The sequence below is a fragment of the Tachyglossus aculeatus genome, chromosome 20 (assembly GCF_015852505.1).
Source record: "Tachyglossus aculeatus isolate mTacAcu1 chromosome 20, mTacAcu1.pri, whole genome shotgun sequence".
Taxonomy (NCBI): Eukaryota; Metazoa; Chordata; class Mammalia; order Monotremata; family Tachyglossidae; genus Tachyglossus; species Tachyglossus aculeatus.
Genome location: NC_052085.1, coordinates 14,833,415 through 14,852,428, shown reverse-complemented (window position 1 = coordinate 14,852,428; position 19,014 = coordinate 14,833,415). Strand labels below are relative to the sequence as shown.

Sequence of the window (19,014 nt, the reverse complement as noted above, 5' to 3'; positions counted from 1 at the left end):
TGTGCTATTTCACTTCTCTAGATAAATACCTTTGACGGATTGAGTGCCTTAAAGCCGATGGTAAGCAGCTTCTGTTAGATGTGGAAGTGGATGGGCAACCACTGGAGGTTCTGGAGGAGTGGGGAAATAGGGACTTAATGGTTTTGCAGAAAAACGATCTGGGCAGCAGAGGGAAGTATGGACTGCAGTGGGGAGGTAGGGAGGTCAGCAAGGAGGCTTATACAATATTCAAGGCGGAATATGTCAAGTGCTTGGGTCAGAATAGTAGTAGCAGTACTGCTGGGGAGGAAGAGATGATTTTAGCAATATCGTGAAGGTAGAACCGACAGGAATTGGAGGCAGATTTAATACGCGGGTCGAATTTAGAGAGATGAGTCTAGCATGTGTATGAGCCCCTGGTCCCTGCCCTGCCGGTAGGAAAGGAAGCTCGTCGTCCCTCATTCCCTGGGAACTTGGTGGTCAGCTTTTAGGGAAAATGAAAGGTTAGTCCCAGAATAAGCCTGAGCTTCCCTCCAGGAGTTAGGGTTATGGCCAACCCCACACGAAGGAAAACTCACTCACATGTGAACACAGGTGTGTACTTAGGCTTTGCTCTGGAAGCTCGATACGGGTAGGGAATGTGTCTGCTAATTCTCCTGTACTCTCCCAAGCGCTCAGTAGGGTGTTCCACACACAGTAAGCACTCAGTAAATACCACTGATGATGACTTTTTTCACTTTACAAATGTCCAGACTGTGCCCCTAAGCAAGGGAGTAACCCATTGTGAGCTTAATACCTCTGCATTTCTCACAGATATAGCCTTGCAGTTAAGTCTGAAAAAGCCCTAGCCCTCACAGATTTTCACCAGCCTCGCCACATGCGTCAAATCTCGCACCCACCGTGCAAAGGACTGTCCTTGTTTTGGGATTTTTCCCTGCATCGGTCCGGTTCTAGTCACGGGTGTTCATTTGTATTGTTTTCATAGACCACCTGTCTGCACCAGGTTGGGCTAAAAGGGCGTAATAATCCCGGCATTTCTTAAGCGAGGTGTTTTAAGTGTCTTCTAAGGCACTGGCCTCGCGTCTTAGAAGTCTGACCATTTTCCCCCTGTTGAAAACTCACCAGACCTGGAGCGAAGCTGTGGAGGAATAGGGAAGGTCAGGGAAAGGGCCAGTTCAGCTCATCAGGGAACTCACCCAGGCCTCTGCTTTTATAGATTAAAATCAATCCTGCAGGACCTGGGACTCTTCCCATCTGACCCCCCCCCCCATTTTTCCCCGCTGTTCACATCCCGAGGGGCCACCTCCTTCCTCTGCTTCCAGCTTCCTCTTTTCCTCAGCGGGACACTGGTAGACGAAGACTAAGCCCCACTTTTCCTCCTCTCCCAATCAATCAATCAATTGTATTTATTGAGCGCTTACTGTGTGCAGAGCACTGTACTAAGCGCTTCTCCCACTCACTTCTGCGTCGCCCTGGCATGCTCCCTTGACTCTTCCCCCCCTCCCAGCCCTAAGCACTTGTGTACATATCTGTCATATATTTATTTACTAGACTGTAAGCTCCTTGTGGGGAGGGAATGTGACTGTTTATTGTTATACTGTACTCTCCCAAGCGCTGAGTACAGTGCTGTGTGCATAGTAAGTGCTCAATAAGTACAATTGAATGAATGAATGAATGAATAGGAGGGTTAGGGGGTCTTGGAGTCGGGGAGGTAGGGAGGATAAGCAGCGTGGCCCAGTGGAGACAACACAAGTCTGGGAGTCAGAGAATCTCGGTTCCAATCCCAGCTTCACCACTTGTTTGCTGTGTGACCTTGGGCAAGTCATTTAACTTCTAGACTGTGAGTTCGTTATGGACAGAGAATGCATCTTCTATGTTGTATCATACTCTCCTAAGCTCTTAGTACAGTGCTCTGCACACAGTAAGCACTCGATAAATATGATTGAGGATAGTGCCAGGGTTTTGGGCTTGTGAGACAGGGAGGGTGGTGATGATACCTACAGCGATGGGAAAGTACTGGGGAGAACAGGGTTTGGGTGGGAATGTGAGGAGTTCTGTTTTGGACAGGTTTCATTTGGGGTGTCAGCGGGACGTCCAAGTAGAGATGTCCTGAAGGCAGGAGAAAATGCTAGAGAGAGTGGTCAGGGCTGGAGATGTAGATTTGGGAGTCATGCGCTTAGAGATGGTAGTTGAAATGGTGGGAGCAAATGAGTTCTACAAGGGAGTGAAATCTCGAACCTCTGCTACTTGTATAAAACTTGAAGTAAAAAGAGTTCTTCCTCACTTGCTGAAAGTATTTTTTTTTTTCTTTTTCCTTTCAGGACTGTAATTCTTGATCAAGCAACAGATAGTGCCAAAATAATTGGTAAAGCAACCCTAAACATGTTTCACACAATGAAATTGAATATATCTGATATGCGGGGGGTAAGTAACTTCATTTTTGTTTTGGGCCAACTGGAGTATGTTTCGTGAGTGAATTATTCGGCTCCTTTTCTGCAAGGTCCATGTCCCTAGAAGCCCTTTCCCACTTACCCTTCCATTCTTGAAGAGCTCCAACAGTGAGGACACACAATTTTCACAGCCTGAAAGTCTGGCCTTTCGGTCAGTCAGTTGTATTTATTGAGCACTGTACTAAGCGCTTTGGGAAAGTACAACAGTATAACGGACACATTCCCTGCCCACCATGAGCTTACGGTCTAGAGGGGGAGACAGATGGTAATATAAATAAATAAAAGTACTGACATGTTTTGTGGGGCTGGGAATGGGGATGAACAAAGGGAGTGGGAGAAGAGGAAAGGAGCACTTAGGGAAGGCCTCTTGGAGAAGATGGGCCTTCAATAAATCTTTGAAAGTGGGGAGAGTAAATTGTGTTTTGGATATGAAGAGGAGGGCGTTCCAGGCCAGAGGCAGGATGCGAGTGAGGGGTCGGCGGTGAGATAGATGAGGTTGAGGTACGGTGAAAACTTTAGCATTAGAGGAGCAAAGTGTTCGGGCTGGATTGTAGGAGAGTAGCAAGGTGAAGTAAGAGGGGGGTGAGGTGATTGACTGCTTTAAAGCCGACGGTAAGGAGTCTTTTGTTGATGCTTCAGTTCACAGAGTCCGGACTCTGTTCTAACTGCAGTCAAAGCTGTCTTTGAGTGTAGGAAGCGCCTTTCTTCAAGGTGCAGAATACTTCCCTTTGGGGTGGGAGGGTCTTTGAGATATGAAAAGTCTTAATTTGTAAAAAATGATCTCAGGGACAGACTCTTACACTAGGGTTGCCTATGTCGTCCAGGGTTTTTTTGAATAAGAGAAACTAGGCTTAAGTCAGTGACTGGTTAAACAAACATCTGAGGGGGAAATTTTGGAGCATTATCAGAGTGGGGATGAGGTGTGTGTATCTTAGGACAGCTCGAAGTGCATAAAACGTTGAGATATCTGTGGTACCATAACCAGACCCTAAAGTGAAGACTAATTTTTGATCATCAACCACCAAGATTACAGTTTTGAGTGTACTTAATGTTTTTGGATGGAAAGAAGCCATAGCAGTAAGGAATACATTTTTAAATGCCTTCACTCTTTTGCCCTGAATGAAGAGGTGTGGGTTTAAAGGAAGAAATTAGCCTTTATCTGATATCCCAATATATTTTTTCTGTTTCAAAAGCTTGCTGAACTTATACAGTGTAAAAAACAGAAGTGATTTGTTTCTTTTCAGGTTGGGATTCTGGTGAATCAGTTGGTTCCGATCAGTAAAAGCTCTCCAGGTGATGCCACTCACCCAGCAGCACAATCTGTCCGTTTTCCTGGTGGAGCCCATTCCGTCCTTGATCTCTTCCAAGTTCAGAAGGCCAAGAAACCCGCAGAAGAGGAACACAAAGAAGGTTTGTAGGGGTGACCCTCTGTTTACGTAACTCCTGGCCTCCTTGGGGAAATGAAGATTTGTATTTTGCTTTTGGTGGACGGGCCAGTTGAAATAACCCAGACCCAATAGAAGCCGCTTGCAGTTCAAACCCGATGGTCTCACTCAGTTGGAACTCAGTCTGAGTCTCGCCCCAAGCTGCGCTCGAGACACGTCTCCAGCCTGCCCTTCCACAGCCTGTGAGTTCCCGTACGAGGAGCTCGGGATTTCCTCGGATGAGCAGGCTCCTTATCAGCTGGGGCCCCAAGCCATTTGTGTTCGCAGCCCCAGAAAGAGATGCACACATATTTTCTCTCTCTCTCTGTCATTGTGCCCCCTCCTTCTCTTTCTTGGCTGGAATCGCTCCTAGCAGTTGGACCTTTTTCTCTTTTCCTTGTCAGGCCAGAGAATTCCCTTTCTATCCTCTCTTCCCCCCCACCTTGGGCAAGCCGGCTTCTTTGTTTGGCCCCAATCATTACCCCAGACATAATTCACAACTGGGGTTACAGCTGTAAAGTCCAGCAAAAGAACCTTGCCTTCTTCCCTCCCTCCTTCCCCAAGCCTCACCTGCCTGGAAGGCAGACCCAGTTTTTATATTCTAGTTAGGCCTCCACACTAACAACCAGTATGATAGGGAACCACAAGGTATATGTGTTGTTTATTTCTATTAATGTCTGTCTCCCCCTCTAGACTGGGAGCTCGTTGTGGGCAGGGAATGTGTCTGATGTTATATTGTACTCTCCCAAGCGGTTAATACAGTGCTTTGTACACTGTACACTCAGTAGCTACGAATATAATGATGATAGCATTTATTAAGCGCTTACTATGTGCAAAGCACTGTTCTAAGCGCTGGGGAGGTTACAGGGTGGTCAGGTTGTCCCACAGGGGGCTCACAGTCTTAATCCCCATTTTACAGATGAAGTAACTGAGGCACAGAGAAGTTGTGACTTGCCCAAAGTCACCCAGCTAATTGGCAGAGCTGGGATTTGAACCCACGACCTTTGACTCCAAAGCCCGGGCTCTTTCCACTGAGCCACGCTGCTTCTCTGAATGAACGAAACCTATTGAATAAAATAAGTATTAAAAAATAGATTAAAAATTATAGAATTGATTTTGGATTCTTGCCCTAGGTTTAGCAGGAATAAGGTTTGCACTTTGCTCTCCTTGACTGACTTACTATAGTGATATATATATATATATATTTTTACCCCCTGATCATTTTATCTCGTTTATACCCTTCCTAGTTTTTGTTGCTGCCATGGACCTTGAAATATCATCCGCATCAGGAACTTTCCTGCCATCTTTCACTACGCATCTGACGTCCAGTCTCAGTCCGGGTCTGAGCAAAACGGAGCCTGCAGTGAAATGGAACGGCTTGCATTCCCCAGTCAGTGTGAAATCGAGGCTGAATTTCAGTATTGAGGTTCCGTCCCCTTCCCAGGTAAGTTTGGAGGGATTTGCCTGTATATGGGAGTCATCTGAATAGGAACAGCCATGTTCACTTTTCATCTTAAGCCCAAGAGAGAGAAGCAGCGTAGCTTAGTGGAACGACCAGGGGCATGTGAATCAGAGGACCTGGGTTCTAATTCCAACTCTTCCAGTTGTTTGCAGTGTGACCTTGGGCAATTCACTTAACTTCTCTGTGCTTCAGTTTCCTCGACTGTAAAGTGAGGATTAAATCCTCCACCCTCCTGCTTCGACTGGGAGCTCAGGTGGGATGGCCTGGGAAGCAGCATGGCTTAGTGGAAAGAGCCCGGGCTTGGGCGTCAGAGGTCGTGGGTTCTAATTCTGACTGCGTTGCAAGTCACTACACTTCTCTGTGCCTCAGTTACCTCATCTGTAAAATGGGGATTAAAACTGTGAGCCCCACGTGGGACAACCTGATTACCCTGTATCTACCCCAGCGTTTAGAATAGTGCTTGGCACATAGTGCTTAACAAATGCCATCATTATTAGTAGTAGTATGACCTGATCAACTTGTATCTATCCCAATGCTTAGAATCAATCAATCGTATTTATTGAGCGCTTACTGTGTGCAAAGCACTGTACTAAGCACTTGGGAAGTACAAGTTGGCAACATAGAATGGTGCTTGGCGCGTAATAAGCAGTTAACAAATGCTGTAATGGTGGTAATGATAATAATAGTAATAAAGATGGAGCTGACTTTTTTTCTCCAAGTGGGCAGGAGTTGAGTTTCTACTGCTCCGCTAAAGTTGGGGTTTTGCTCTTAGTGAATGGATAGAGGGAGAAAGGTCCGTGTTGTTAGAACCTCTCTGGGCTGTGGGAAGCTGAAAGGTGCACGTACTAGGCTGTGAAATCATTAGGACCGTCACCCTCTGTGGTGACCCTTAGATCTTTCTTTGGGAGCTACTGACTTCTTCCTTCGGACCTTTCCAGCTAGACCAGTCTGTCTTCGAAGCCCTCCCCGCTGATCTCCGAGAACAGATAGAGCAAATGCACGCCATGCAGCAGGGAGAGGCGCCCGTGGAGAAAAAGAAAGAGCCGCTGAACGGTTGTCACGCCGGGACTCTGCCCCAGCCAGTGGGGACGGTTCTCTTACAAATCCCCGAACTTCAAGAGTCAAGCAGCGAAGCGGGAGTCAGCGTAATAGCCCTGCCGGCCCTCTCGCAGGTAAACGGGGGAAGCGATGGCGTGGCTGCCCGGGTTGCGGGCGGGCCCATCCCTGGGACTCCAGGAGGAGAGGTCGGGTTTGGTGGCGGCGGCAGCGATCCTTCGGTTAGGAAGGAGCCGCCTTCCTTGCTCCTCGCCTCTTGCGGCTGGGACCCTGGAGGCCTCTGGCAAATCCTTCCATCTGCCCCAGGCCTTCCCTCACTCATTTTGGGCAAGAAACGTGCCTGCTAATTCTGTTGGATTAGGCTCTCCCCAGCGCTTAGTACAGTGCTTCACATAGCAAGCGCTCAGTAAACACCATTGATTGATTATACGTGGGCGAGTGGGTTAGCTTCTCTGGGCCTTTACTTCCCTATCTTTAAAAGGAGGGATTCAGTTCCTCTCTCATCATCAATCGTATTTATTGAGCGCTTACTGTGTGCAGAGCACTGTACTAAGCGCTTGGGAAGTACAAATTGGCAACATAATTCCTACTCAGGCTGTGGGAACGGCCGCGTCTGACTGGATCCTCTTCTACCCCAGCACTGTAAGCCCTCAAAAACCAGTTTTCAGACCATAATTGCCAGATTCCACAATTACAGCAAATACCATAATTATTATCATTTCCCACGTGGAACCCGAGACCCAAGCCTTTTTGAGTTTACAGTTTAAAAGCCTAGACAGCCCTCGTTCCAGCCGACCGAGCACATCCAAAAAATGCCCCCCCGCCCCGGGAGAGTGAGAGCGATGCGTGGAAAATCAGACCATCGAACGAGGAATTGGGTGTGTCGGTGAGGCCTGTGACCCTCGTTTCTCCCCCCGTCAGGTGGACCCTGAGGTGTTCGCCGCGCTTCCCCCCGAGCTTCAGGAGGAGCTGAAAGTGGCCTACGATCAGAGGCAGAGGCAGTTGGAAAACCCGCCCAACCAGCAGCCAGCCGGCACGTTGGGTAAGCCCGGAGATGCCGCCGGCCAAGACGGAGCGGGGCTCGGGTAGCCAGCTGACAGAGAAGTCCAGTGAAAAACCACCTCTGTTCCTCCACTCTTTCGGTCCAAGAACTCCCACCACCCTCTCCGAGAGGGTCACTGTAACTGTCCCTCCCCATCTCTAAATGGAGGTAGTTTTTAGGACCCTCCGAGATGGGCCAGATGGGCGCAGACGAGCGTAGCCCACAAAGAGAACATTGAGGCCCGGCTTCCTAATCCCATTAACATTTGTGGCATTCTCCGCCCGGCTACAAAGGCCGCCATTCAGTCACCAAGCGAGCCGGGGGCAAGTAGGAAAGGGGGTCATTGAGAGCAAGCGGGGCCTTAGAAACGTTGGCGGATGTTCAGGTGGTTGTCCCAGGAAAGGCCTAGTCAATAAATACTGGCCGGTCTTTCAGGCCGGTCTTTCAGGTTGCCCCCGGTTTAAACGCCGCACTGGTAGATCGCCGCCGTAAAATGAGACAGAGGTCGCGGTCCATCCCTGTGGGTGAGCAAGGCGTGGATCTAGAGGCTGGCTCCTCTTCAGCTGTATTTATTGAGCGCTTACGGCGTGCAAAGCACTGTACGAAGGCTCAGCCTGCGAGGGATCCCCAAAGGCATCATCTCCCACTCCCTTCCCTGACTGTGAAACTGTTTCTGCGCAATCATCTGGGCCGCAAAATCCCCCTTGCCCTCGCGGCTTTTCATTCCCATTCTGGGGTTTGGTCGCGAACGGCAGAAGCCCTCAGAGGACCGTGCCCGATGCCCTGAGAAAACCAGCTAGGAAAAAGGCGAAAGAATAGGCAAAAGCAGTATTGCCTGCATGGAGCGTACTGTAAGGCAGTGAGATTCACAGTACCTGTCAAAACCCTGGGCTCCTAAACTATTTCCTGTGCGGTTCAGTCATTTTCACGGACTTCTCTGACGGTCACTTTCTGGTGGGACAGTGGTAAAATTTGAATGGGTGACAGGTCACAACATTTCTTGGTGATTTTACGGGTTCCCGCTTGCCTGAAGGTAGATACGGTATAGATCTTCTCCTGATGGGGAAGAGTAGTTCAGTTTTGTACCGGTGCTGTGTTTTAGTCTCTCCTCCTCCCCGCCGAAGTCCTTTAGAGGGGTATTGATGTTGCTGCCCAAGAGACCGCAGCTAAATCGCCAGCCTTCCCAGAGGCCAGAAGAATCGGCCCCCGGCCTGAGGACCGAGTCTCAGAGGGAAACAGGTTCTGTCGGGGTGACTGCGACTTTTTATAGCCCTTCTGTGCCGATCTGTAATAATAGAGAGGCGGTTTGGCCTAGTGGTTAGAGCCTGGGCGTCAGAGGGACCTGGGTTCTAATCCCAGCTCCGCCACTTGCCCTGCAGAGTGACTTGGGCAAGTGACTCCACTTCTCTGGGCCTCGGTTGCCTCATGGGGATGAAGATTGTGAGCCCCAAGTGGGACAGGGACTGTGTCCAACCCGATTTGCTTCTATCCACCCCAGCGCTTAAGACGGTGCCTGGCACATAGGAAGCGCTTCCCAAATACCATCGTTACTAATACACCAGCAGCAAATCTTCAGGTTGAAAATGAGGCTGCTGTGCATTAATTATGCCCCACTCACTCAGACCCAAATACCTGTCTCTCCTCCCCCCGAAGCCCACATCGCACATGCCCACCCAACGGCAGATTCCAAAGAGGCACCCTGGCACCCGTCACTTAATACTGGGTTTCCGTTTGTCTTTCAGGGTTAAAAAATCCTTTACTCCAGTTGAAGCAAGCGTCAGTGAAAAACAAGAAAAGAAACCGAAAAGCCAACAGTGCAGTCAGCCCCGTGAAAGTGGCCCAGAGTCCTCTGAAGAACAGGCCACTCAGTAGCCCGGCTAAGTCCGCAGCGATCCCCTGTGGGAGCCCCCAGAAGTTAATCGATGGCTTCTTAAAACAGGACGGCACAACGGCAAGTAAACCACAGGTAATGGCCTCGCGGCTAGAGCCTGGGCCTGTGAGTGATAAAGTCCTGGGTTCTACTCCCGGGTCCTCCACTTGTCTGCTGTGACCACGGGCAAGTCGCTTCCCTTCTCTGTGCCTCGGTTCCCTCATCTGGAAAATGGGGAGACTGTGAACCCCACGTGGGCTGCGTCCAACCCGATTTGCTTGTATCCGCCCCACGGGCAAGTCACTTCACTTCTCTGGGCCTCGGTTCCCTCGTCTGGAAAATGGGGGGGTCTGTAAACCCCATGTGGGATGGGGGCTGTGTCCAACCCGATTGGCTTGTATCCACCCCAGCGCTTAGTACAGTGACTGGCACATACTAAGCGCTTAACAAATACCAATCAATCAATCAGTCGTATTTATTGAGCGCTTACTGTGTGCACAGCACTGTACTAAGCGCTTGGGAAGTACAAGTTGGCAACATATAGAGACAGTCCCTACCCAGCAGTGGGCTCACAGTCTAAAATACCATAATTATTAAGTGTAATAATAATTGGCCTGGAATGCCCTCCCTCTGCCCATCTGCCAAGCTAGCTCTCTTCCTCCCTTCAAGGCCCTACTGAGAGCTCACCTCCTCCAGGAGGCCTTCCCAGACTGAGCTGCCTCCTTCTATTCTATTTCTATATCTATTCTATTTATTTTATTTTGTTAATATGTTTGGTTTTGTTCTCTATCTCCCCCTTCTAGACTGTAAGCCCACTGTTGGGTAGGGACTGTCTCTATATGTTGCTAACTTGTACTTCCCAAGCGCTTAGTACAGTGCTCTGCACACAGGAAGCGCTCAATAAATACGATTGATTGATTGATTAATAATGGCATTTATTAAGTGCTTACTATGTGCAAAGCACTGTTCTAAGCGCTGGGGAGGTTACAAGGTGATCAGGTTGTCCCACGGGGGGCTCACAGTTTTAATGCCCATTTGACAGCTGAGGTAACTGAGGCCTGAGAAGTGAAGTGACTTGCCCAAAGTCACCCAGCTGACAGTTGGCGGAGCCAGGATTTGAACCCATAACCTCTGACTCCAAAGCCCGGGCTGTTTCCACTGAGCCACGCTCAGTAGGGGCCGGCGGGGTCTGTAGAATTAGCGCCGAGCCGAGACCTGTGTCCACCCCCATTATCTCGCATCTACCCCAGTGCTTAGAACGGCGCCTGGCACATAGGAAGCGCTTAACAGATACCACAGTTGTTGTTATCTGTCGGCCGTCTTGGCTTTCGTTAACTCGGTTGGATCTAAAGGTGCAGGCCCAGGCCGTTTCGTGGCATTAACTCTGCTCTGTGGTGAACTCTTCCCTAGCAGATGGAGCCGGCTGCCTCGACTTCAACTGTTCCGAGCCCCACCGCCTTGCAGCCTAGACCGCCAGCCCCCAATCTGGCCGGAGCTGTGGAATTCAACGACGTGAAGACCTTGCTCAAAGAATGGATCACCACCATCTCAGGTTATTTGCTTTCCGTCCTCCTCCCCCTTCTCTTGCACGGGACACTTCACGCTCAGGAGTCACTTCAGGGGCACATGGTGAAAACATTATGGCCTGGTGGCTAGAGCGCCGGCCTGGGTTCTAATCCCGCTCTGCTCCTTAATTTAAGACACTTAACTTCCCTGTACCTCAGTCACCTCGTCTCTAAAATGGGGATTAAGGCTGGGAGCTCCATGTGGGACACGGTCTTTGTCTAACCTGCTTAACATGTACCTAACCCAGCGCTTACTACGGTGGCTGGCACACAGTAAGAGCTTAATAATAATAATAATGGGATTTATTAAGTGCTTACTATGTGTAAGAGCTTAATAATAATAATAATGGCATTTATTAAGTGCTTACTATGTGTAAGAGCTTAATAACAATAATAATGGCATTTATTAAGTGCTTACTTACGCACTGGGGAGGTTACAGGGTGATCAGGTTGTCCCACGGGGGGCTCAGTCTTAATCCCCATTTTACAGATGTGGGAACTGAGGCCCAGTGAAGTGACTTGCCCAAAGTCACCCAGCTGACAATTGGCAGAGCTGGGATTTGAACCCGTGACCTCTGACTCCAAAGCCTGGACTCTTTCCATTGAGTCATGCTGCTTAACAAATACCATCATCGTTAGCTGACGCTCGCGTAAACTGGCACCAGAGAAGCGACCCCGTACCCTGGACCTCAACATTTAGGGTCCGGTGGTGGTAGTTCGCGGGTCACCCAGACAGTTGGGGGAGCGCAGAGTCGCCAGAAAGCTGGTCTGATTTTTGCCCGGCTTCGAGTGAGCGGGGCATGGTGGTTCTGATGCAGGGAGGACACAGGGCCAAGCAGAGCGATGCCACCCATGGCCCCTGCCCTGGGGGCAGTGCCAGTGCTCCTCACCCAGTCGGGCAACCTCTGAAGGTTTGACGTCTTTGGGGCCGGTTTGGAAAGGAGCGGTGAGTGGGCCTGAGCTTGGAACTTCCACTCTCCCGCTTGCTCCTGATCCTCATCCCGGTTCCAACTACTTGGGCAGGTGGTTTCATCGGGAAGGAAAACGGAGGCCCCCCTGAGAGGTAGGTGCGGACTAAGCTTCCGGAGGATGTCAGCATGCCCGGGAAGACGTGGTTGCCGGGTCTTAAAACTCTGTGCCTCGAGGAGCTGAAAATTCTGCTCCTCGAACCACAGCCCGGTATTGATGCTGGTTTTTATTTTGTGCAATTGCCTGGCTGAGGGGATGAGTGTGGCTCCAGTTCCTGGTGGCCTAGGAGATAGAGCACAGGGCTGGGAGGCAGAATAATAATAATAATAATAATAATGATGGCATTATTAATATATGTGGGACAGGGACTGTATAGTAATGATGGCATTTGTTAGCCACTTACTCTCTGTCAAGCCCTGTTCTAAAAATGATAATAATGATGGCATTTATTAAGCATTTACTATGTGCAAAGCACTGTTCTAAGCACTGGGGAGGGTACAAGGTGAGCAGGTTGTCCCACGTGGGGCTCACAGTCTTAATCCCCATTTTACAGGTGAGGTAACTGAGGCTCAGAGAAGTGACTTGCCCAAGGCCAATCAATCAATGGTATTTATTGAGCGCTTACTGTGTGCAGAGCACTGTACTAAGCCCGTGCTCTTTCCACTGAGCCACGCTGCTCCATGGGGGTTCTAATCATCAATCATATTTATTGAGCGCTTACTGTGTGCAGAGCACTGTACTAAGCGCTTGGGAAGTACAAATTGGCAACATATAGATACAGTCCCTACCCAACCCGGCTCTGTCACTTGTCTGCTGTGTGACCCTGAGCAAGTCACTTCGCTTCTCTGGGCCTCATCTGCAAAATGGGGATCGGGATTGGGTCCCTCCTGTTTAGATTGTATCAGCCCCAGCATTTCGCAGATACCATCATTAGTGTTATGTCTCACTCTCATTTGGGCATCTTTCCTAGCGCTCTGCCCCCCGTAAACACTTTGTAATACTATTACTTCTCCAGCATCAGTTTACCACCCCTCCAGCCCTAAGCATCTCTGCCTTCATCACTCACTACTATAAAGTGAAGCATGTACAACCTGGTTTTTTTTTTCCTTTCCTTTACAGATCCCATGGAGGAAGACATCCTGCAGGTGGTGAAGTACTGTACTGATCTAATAGAAGAAAAAGACCTGGAAAAATTAGATCTGGTCATAAAATACATGAAAAGGTAACTAAATTGCTTTTATTAAACAGCTCACTTAGTCTTTTGCACCAAGAGCGACTAAAGTGTCTTCAGACAGACTTCCAGGAAAAAAAAAAAAAATAGAATCGAAATCCATTCATTCATCCTGCTACAGCACTCATTTTGGCAGCTTGAAGTGGTAAATTAATCAGGATATCGTAAATTGGACTGTCTTCGGACCAAAATGCTTTCCTCCCCGCCTCCCTCCCAGGCTAGGAGTACCAGATACTGGATCTGGACACTTGTCAGTCTAGATGGGACCGGGAATGTCCAATTAACCCATCATTTAGTGAGCAGGGCTCACGAGGGAACTCTAGAAGAGATGGGCCAACACAGAGAAAAATTCAGGGCTAAAACACAACAGCTGAAAATCGTAACAGATTACATGTTTTGACAGAAACCAAAAGCATTTCAAGAACAACGTATTAGATTGCTTCTCTCTGGAGCTGACTTGCTCCGCTTTTTCTTCCCAACATTCCCGATGTAGCAGCTGCTCCGGCCCCTGGAGCCCTAGCCCTGCTTCCATCCATGATCCTGGGGAAATTCCAAGGATCTCACCTGCTGTTTATGAGGAACAGCTGCCAGCTTGCCAGAGCCCACTAGTAGTCCAGGGATTTGAGCCTCTGGCCTGATCCTTTTCCCAAAAGGTTTTGGATTGAGGATGACTCCGTCCTTGTGTGGCAGAGGACTTCAGATTTAGATACAGCTTAAGCTCTACCTAGGGAGGGTCAGCCTTTTCCATTTGCCCTAAACATTTATCAGGCGGCTTTAAAGTGCAACACAAATGAAATCAAGTTTCAGCCAGACCTGGTCCATCCTAGATGTTAAAACTTTCATTTCTGTCCTAACTAAAGTAAGTTCTACCGGGGTGCGGGAGGTTGTTTGAGAGGGTTTTGTGGGGTAACTCAGAATCGAGAGTGAATTACAGGCCATTTTGGCATGTGTTTCCTCCCCCCCCATCTCCAGGTTGATGCAACAGTCAGTGGAATCTGTCTGGACTATGGCATTTGACTTCATTCTTGACAACGTTCAGGTGGTTTTACAACAAACTTACGGAAGCACATTAAAAGTTATCTAAGCCTGGAGAAAGGAGCTGGGGTGGGGTGGGGGGAGAGAGAGAGAGAGAAAGAGAGAGAGCCTGGTGCTCTCTGCTAGCTGTGCCATAAGTGCTCGTGAGGTATTTGCAGAGTGCATGATAGTGATACTCTGAGTTTTTATCATTTTTGATTTCTTTTTCAACAAGTGTTTTTGTACATTTCTTTTCAAAAAGTGCCAAATCTGTCAGTATTGCATGTAAATAATTGTGTTAAATTCTTTTACTGTAGCATAGATTCTATTTACAAAATGTTTGTTTATAAAGTTTTATGGATTTTTACAGTGAAGTGTTTACAGTTGTTTAATAAAGAACTGTATGTATATTTTGTACCGACTCCGTTTTATGACTCCTTAACTAACCCTCGATTCCAAACAGCCGCCGAGGGCCGCCTTAAAAATCCCGGGTGGCGGTTGGAGAAGGAAAGCGGAGTACCCCGGAGCATTAGTGCGGGGGGTAGGGACCCTGAGTGGGATCGAGTCAGCTCTTGAAGCAAAAGGGTGGATTTGGACAAGGCATAAAACGGGCTGGTTAATGACGAGAGGGTGGGTTCCTTGGGAGCAGGGACCACCTCTACCCAGTCTGGTTTACTGTACTCTCCCAAGCACTTAGTTCGGCACGCATTAAATACCACACTGATTGATTTAATTAAGGGCCCGGGTAGAAGGTGGGGGGAGAGAGGGTCCTCTCCTTACTCACTGGCAGCCTGGATCAGCTTTCCTTTCCTCAGCCTTTTGTTTCTTTCCAACCAAGACCCTGAATTACAGATTGAGATCCTCCTCCTCCGTCTCACCTTTTAAGAATAAAGATCCTTAGATTAACACTGCGTAAAAACCGACAGACAGAGCCACAGCAGAGAATGCAGTTACATCGGCCCGGCCAGCCACGTGTCATCTCGGAAGGGCGAACCCGCTGCTTCCACCTTCCAGCAACCTGAATTCTAAAATCAGCGCTACTTTTAAGTTTACAAAGTGGAAAGAGTGGTTATTTCATTTGGAAACTTCAAGGGTTTCCCCCAAACATTCAACCGGTGCTATTTCTCCTCCTCACTGCCCAAGGAGCAGCTCGGCTGGTGGTTTTCCGAGCCCGGGCTCTGATCCGAACCCGTCCGCTTGCACTTAACCCAGTGGTAATCAACGACCAATCTAAACTAGTCATTTAAAAACAAACAAACAAAAAAAATTCCTCCAGCCACTCAGTTTTAAAAGAACAAGCATATCAAACCCAAACCCTTTCAAAACACATTGAGCACTCAATCGAGGCATATTAAATCGGCATGATCGACTGCTGGTCGGTGTTTTCCCCGAAACCAAAACACACTCTAAAGTGAGAAGAGGCTACAGCTAACTTATTTCTTGCAGATGCAGAATGCCACAGCAATCGTGAATGCAATAAGTGGCATTCTTTTATTGTGGCTCTTTTCTTTATGATTACAGTTTAAATCGACTCTCGTGGACTGTACAAGCAATAAAGGCGGCCGACTATGCTTTACATCATGGTTTCACACGAAGCAAACACGGGAATCTCAGAATACCTAATCTATTTTAAAAAAATCCTAGAGGCACAAAGCAGAAGGCTGGAAGAAAAAAAAAACAACCCACCGAGGAAAGGAATATGCATAAATAAAGACGTATTTCTTACATCAAAAGAGTCCCAAGAATCACAGAGTCTGCAGAAGCTTGGTTAATCAAATACTGCAGTACTGATTTAATCAGTATAAAATTGAAAGAGCTTTAGTTCTGTAATAAAAATTCAAATCTGGGTAGGGCGAACTTTAAAACAGCAGCCAGTAGAAGGGGGGGATCGGGACGGGGTTGGGGGAAGAGACGCGGGGCGTGTAAATTGACCACTGTCAAACCAGTGTAAGTTTCTCGGTTTCTCATGGAAAACAATTTATCTGCTTATTTTTTCCTTCCAAACTTTCAGTCCATCGGGAGCCAAACCTGGTTTCATTTTGTTTTCGCCTGGGTTTCGTCGGGGCCCTGGCGACGGGGGGGCCGCTTAGATGATCTCGAAGACTTTCTTCAGCTCCACGATGAGCTGCCAGTCCGTTTTCTGCATCTCGTCTCGGAACCAGTCCTTCAGCGCGTCGATGGACTGGCGGCTGATCTGCAATAATAATAACGGCGGCGTTTACTAAGCGCTTACTATGTGCTAAGCGCCGGGGAGGTTACAGGGTGATCGGGTTGGGCCACGGGGGGCTCGCGGTCTTCGTCCCCGTTTTCCAGATGAGGGAACTGAAGCCCAGAGAAGTCAAGTGACCTGCCCGAAGTCACACGGCTGAGAATTGGCAGAGGTGGGATTCGAACCCATGACCTGACTCCAAAGCCCGGGCTCTTTCCACTGAGCCACGCTGCAATGGACAGAGGGGGGTCGGAAACGAGGCAGGGAGCTGAGGGTCGGCTCGATGCCAACCGCCGGAGGGGAACGACTGGATTTCTCGCCCCGAAGAGGCAGTGCCGCCGGCGGGGGAGACGGCTCCGAGGCGGGAGCCCCGGCGAGCTCTTACCTTGCTGACGAGAATGTCGGTCGCTTCGAAATGCCTCCCGTACATCTTGGGAGACTCCCCGGGAATCGGCTCGATTTTGACGCAGACCTCTTGGCCCTTCTTCGCCACGTCGACTTGTTTGTGGTTGACTTCGATACTGGTCACGATCCCGATGTCGACGAACTGGAAGGCGACGACAGCCCGCCGTGACGGAGCGAAGGCCGCGGGGCCCGGGGGCCCGCCCCGAAGCTCGCGGCTTCCTCCGAGGAGCGGACGCTTTGCCGGCGTCGGGGGGGGGGGGGGGAAACGCGTGGAGTTCGGCCCCCGGGGAAGTCGTGGGGTTGAAAGCGGCAGCAGAGCCGAGAGGGATTTGGCTGAAGGCCCGAACCAGCAGGCTGTTGTTGGCCCAACTGCCTCACGATCCTCCCCGCGTCCTGTCTCTACTCCCTTCTGCTGTGCAGATCACGGATGTCGCTCTGCACGTGTCTGCCTAGCTCTCTTCCTCCCTTCAAGGCCCTACTGAGAGCTCACCTCCTCCAGGAGGCCTTCCCACACTGAGCCCCTTCCTTCCTCTCCCCCTCATCCCCCTCTCCATCCCCCCCCATCTTACCTCCTTCCCTTCCCCACAGCACCTGTATATATGTTTGTACATATTTATTACTCTATTTTAATTGTACATATCTATTCTATTTATTTTATTTTGTTAGTATGTTTGGTTTTGTTCTCTGTCTCCCCCTTTTAGACTGTGAGCCCACTGTTGGGTAGGGACTGTCTCTATATGTTGCCAATTTGTACTTCCCAAGTGCTTAGTACAGTGCTCTGCACATAGTAAGCGCTCAATAAATACGATTGATGATGATGATGATGCCTCCCTCCCACATCTTCCCGGTGGTTGCCCACCCTCCTCCGCATCGAGCCAAAAACCCATCCCTCAGCTGTCTCTCCTCCACTCCAATTTACGCTCCTTCTCCCCCTCAAACTCATCTTCTCACTGAGCTGCCTTCTCCTCTTTGGCCCTCAGTCACCCATCCCACCCCCCCCGGCCAGTCTTAAACACCACTGACTGCTCTCCCCTGTCTTCGGAGTCCTTCTGAAATCCCCCTTCCTCTAGGAAGCCTTCCTCGATTAATCGGATCGGTCAGTGGTATTAACCGAATGCTTACAGTCCGCAGAGCGCTGTATTAAGTGCTTGGGAGAGTACGTGGGTTCTAATCTCGGCTCTGCCACTTGTCTGCTGTGTGACCTTGGGCAAGTCACTTCTCTGTGCCTCAGTTACCTCATCTGTTAAATGGGGATGAAGACTGGAACCTTATTACCCTATAGCTACCCCAGTGCTTAGAACCGTGCTTGGCCCACAGTAAGTGTTTAATGTCATTATGATTATTCTATTATTAACGAGCTTACGGTCTGGAGGGGTAGACAGCCATTAATAGAAATAAATTACAGATATGGACACACACTCCGTTACCTCATCTGTTAAATGGGGATGAAGACTGGAAGCCCCACGGGGGACAACCTTATTACCCTATATCTACCCCAGTGCTTAGAACAGTGCTTGGCCCACAGTAAGTGTTTAATGCCATTATGATTATTCTATTATCAACGAGCTTACGGTCTAGAGGGGGAGAAAGACATTAATAGAAATAAATTACAGATATGGACACACACTCAGTTACCTCATCTGTTAAATGGGGATGAAGACTGGAAGCCCCACGGGGGACAACCTTATTACCCTATATCTACCCCAGCGCTTGGAACTGTGCTTGGCCCACAGTAAGTGTTTAATGCCATTATGATTATTCTATTATTAACGAGCTTACGGTCTAGAGGGGGAGACAGACATTAATAGAAATAAATTACAGATATGGACACACACTCAGTTACCTCATCTGTTAAATGGGGATGAAGACTGGAAGCCCCACGGGGGACAACCTTATTACCCTATATCTACCCCAGCGCTTAGAACAGTGCTTGGCCCATAGTAAGGGTTTAATGCCGTTATGATTATTCTATTATTAACGAGCTTACGGTCTGGAGGGGGAGCCAGACATTAATAGAAATAAATTACAGATATGGACACACGTGCTGAGGGCGAGATGAAGGCCAAGGGCCTAGAGCTTAGAACAGTGCTGGGCACATAGTAAGCGCGGAATAAATGCCATTATTAGAGAGTGCAGCAGGGAGAGGGAGTGGCAAAGGCGGGATTGGAACGCAACCCCCCCCCCCTTCTTTTCCTCCATCTTTCTCGCAAGTGGAGATTTTTTTTTAGAGCAGGCAGGTAAGGAGGCTCGAGTCACACCATAACAGTACATTTCGGGGGGAAGAGAGCCCTAGTGGATAAGGGATTAGTTGGGGGAAGATTTGGAGCGTTGGAGGGGA

The 19,014-nt window shown here is 49.1% G+C and overlaps 2 protein-coding genes across 6 annotated transcripts in view; one reads left to right on the top strand and one right to left on the bottom strand.

Annotated features, from left to right (window-relative positions):
- Positions 1-14,157, top strand: part of REV1 (REV1 DNA directed polymerase) — a 79,727-nt gene extending 65,570 nt beyond the window's left edge. For 3 of the 5 annotated variants that reach the window (XM_038761785.1, XM_038761783.1, XM_038761787.1), the window contains 9 exons: positions 2,301-2,403; positions 3,674-3,839; positions 5,101-5,297; positions 6,254-6,487; positions 7,293-7,413; positions 9,156-9,379; positions 10,694-10,835; positions 12,937-13,039; positions 14,021-14,157. In XM_038761785.1, the coding sequence (XP_038617713.1) occupies positions 2,301-2,403; positions 3,674-3,839; positions 5,101-5,297; positions 6,254-6,487; positions 7,293-7,413; positions 9,156-9,379; positions 10,694-10,835; positions 12,937-13,039; positions 14,021-14,132 (1,402 nt within the window). In that variant the 3' untranslated portion in view covers positions 14,133-14,157. The remainder of the gene's footprint in view (positions 1-2,300; positions 2,404-3,673; positions 3,840-5,100; positions 5,298-6,253; positions 6,488-7,292; positions 7,414-9,155; positions 9,380-10,693; positions 10,836-12,936; positions 13,040-14,020) is intronic. The other 2 variants (XM_038761786.1, XM_038761784.1) reach the window with 1 other exon arrangement.
- The window catches only part of EIF5B (eukaryotic translation initiation factor 5B), a 54,146-nt gene continuing 48,166 nt past the window's right edge, over positions 13,035-19,014 (bottom strand). Inside the window, exons 23-24 of the mRNA XM_038761788.1 lie at positions 16,657-16,818; positions 13,035-16,256 (exon numbers count right to left, since the gene is read on the bottom strand). Coding sequence (XP_038617716.1) covers positions 16,149-16,256; positions 16,657-16,818 — 270 coding nt within the window. The 3' untranslated portion in view covers positions 13,035-16,148. The remainder of the gene's footprint in view (positions 16,257-16,656; positions 16,819-19,014) is intronic.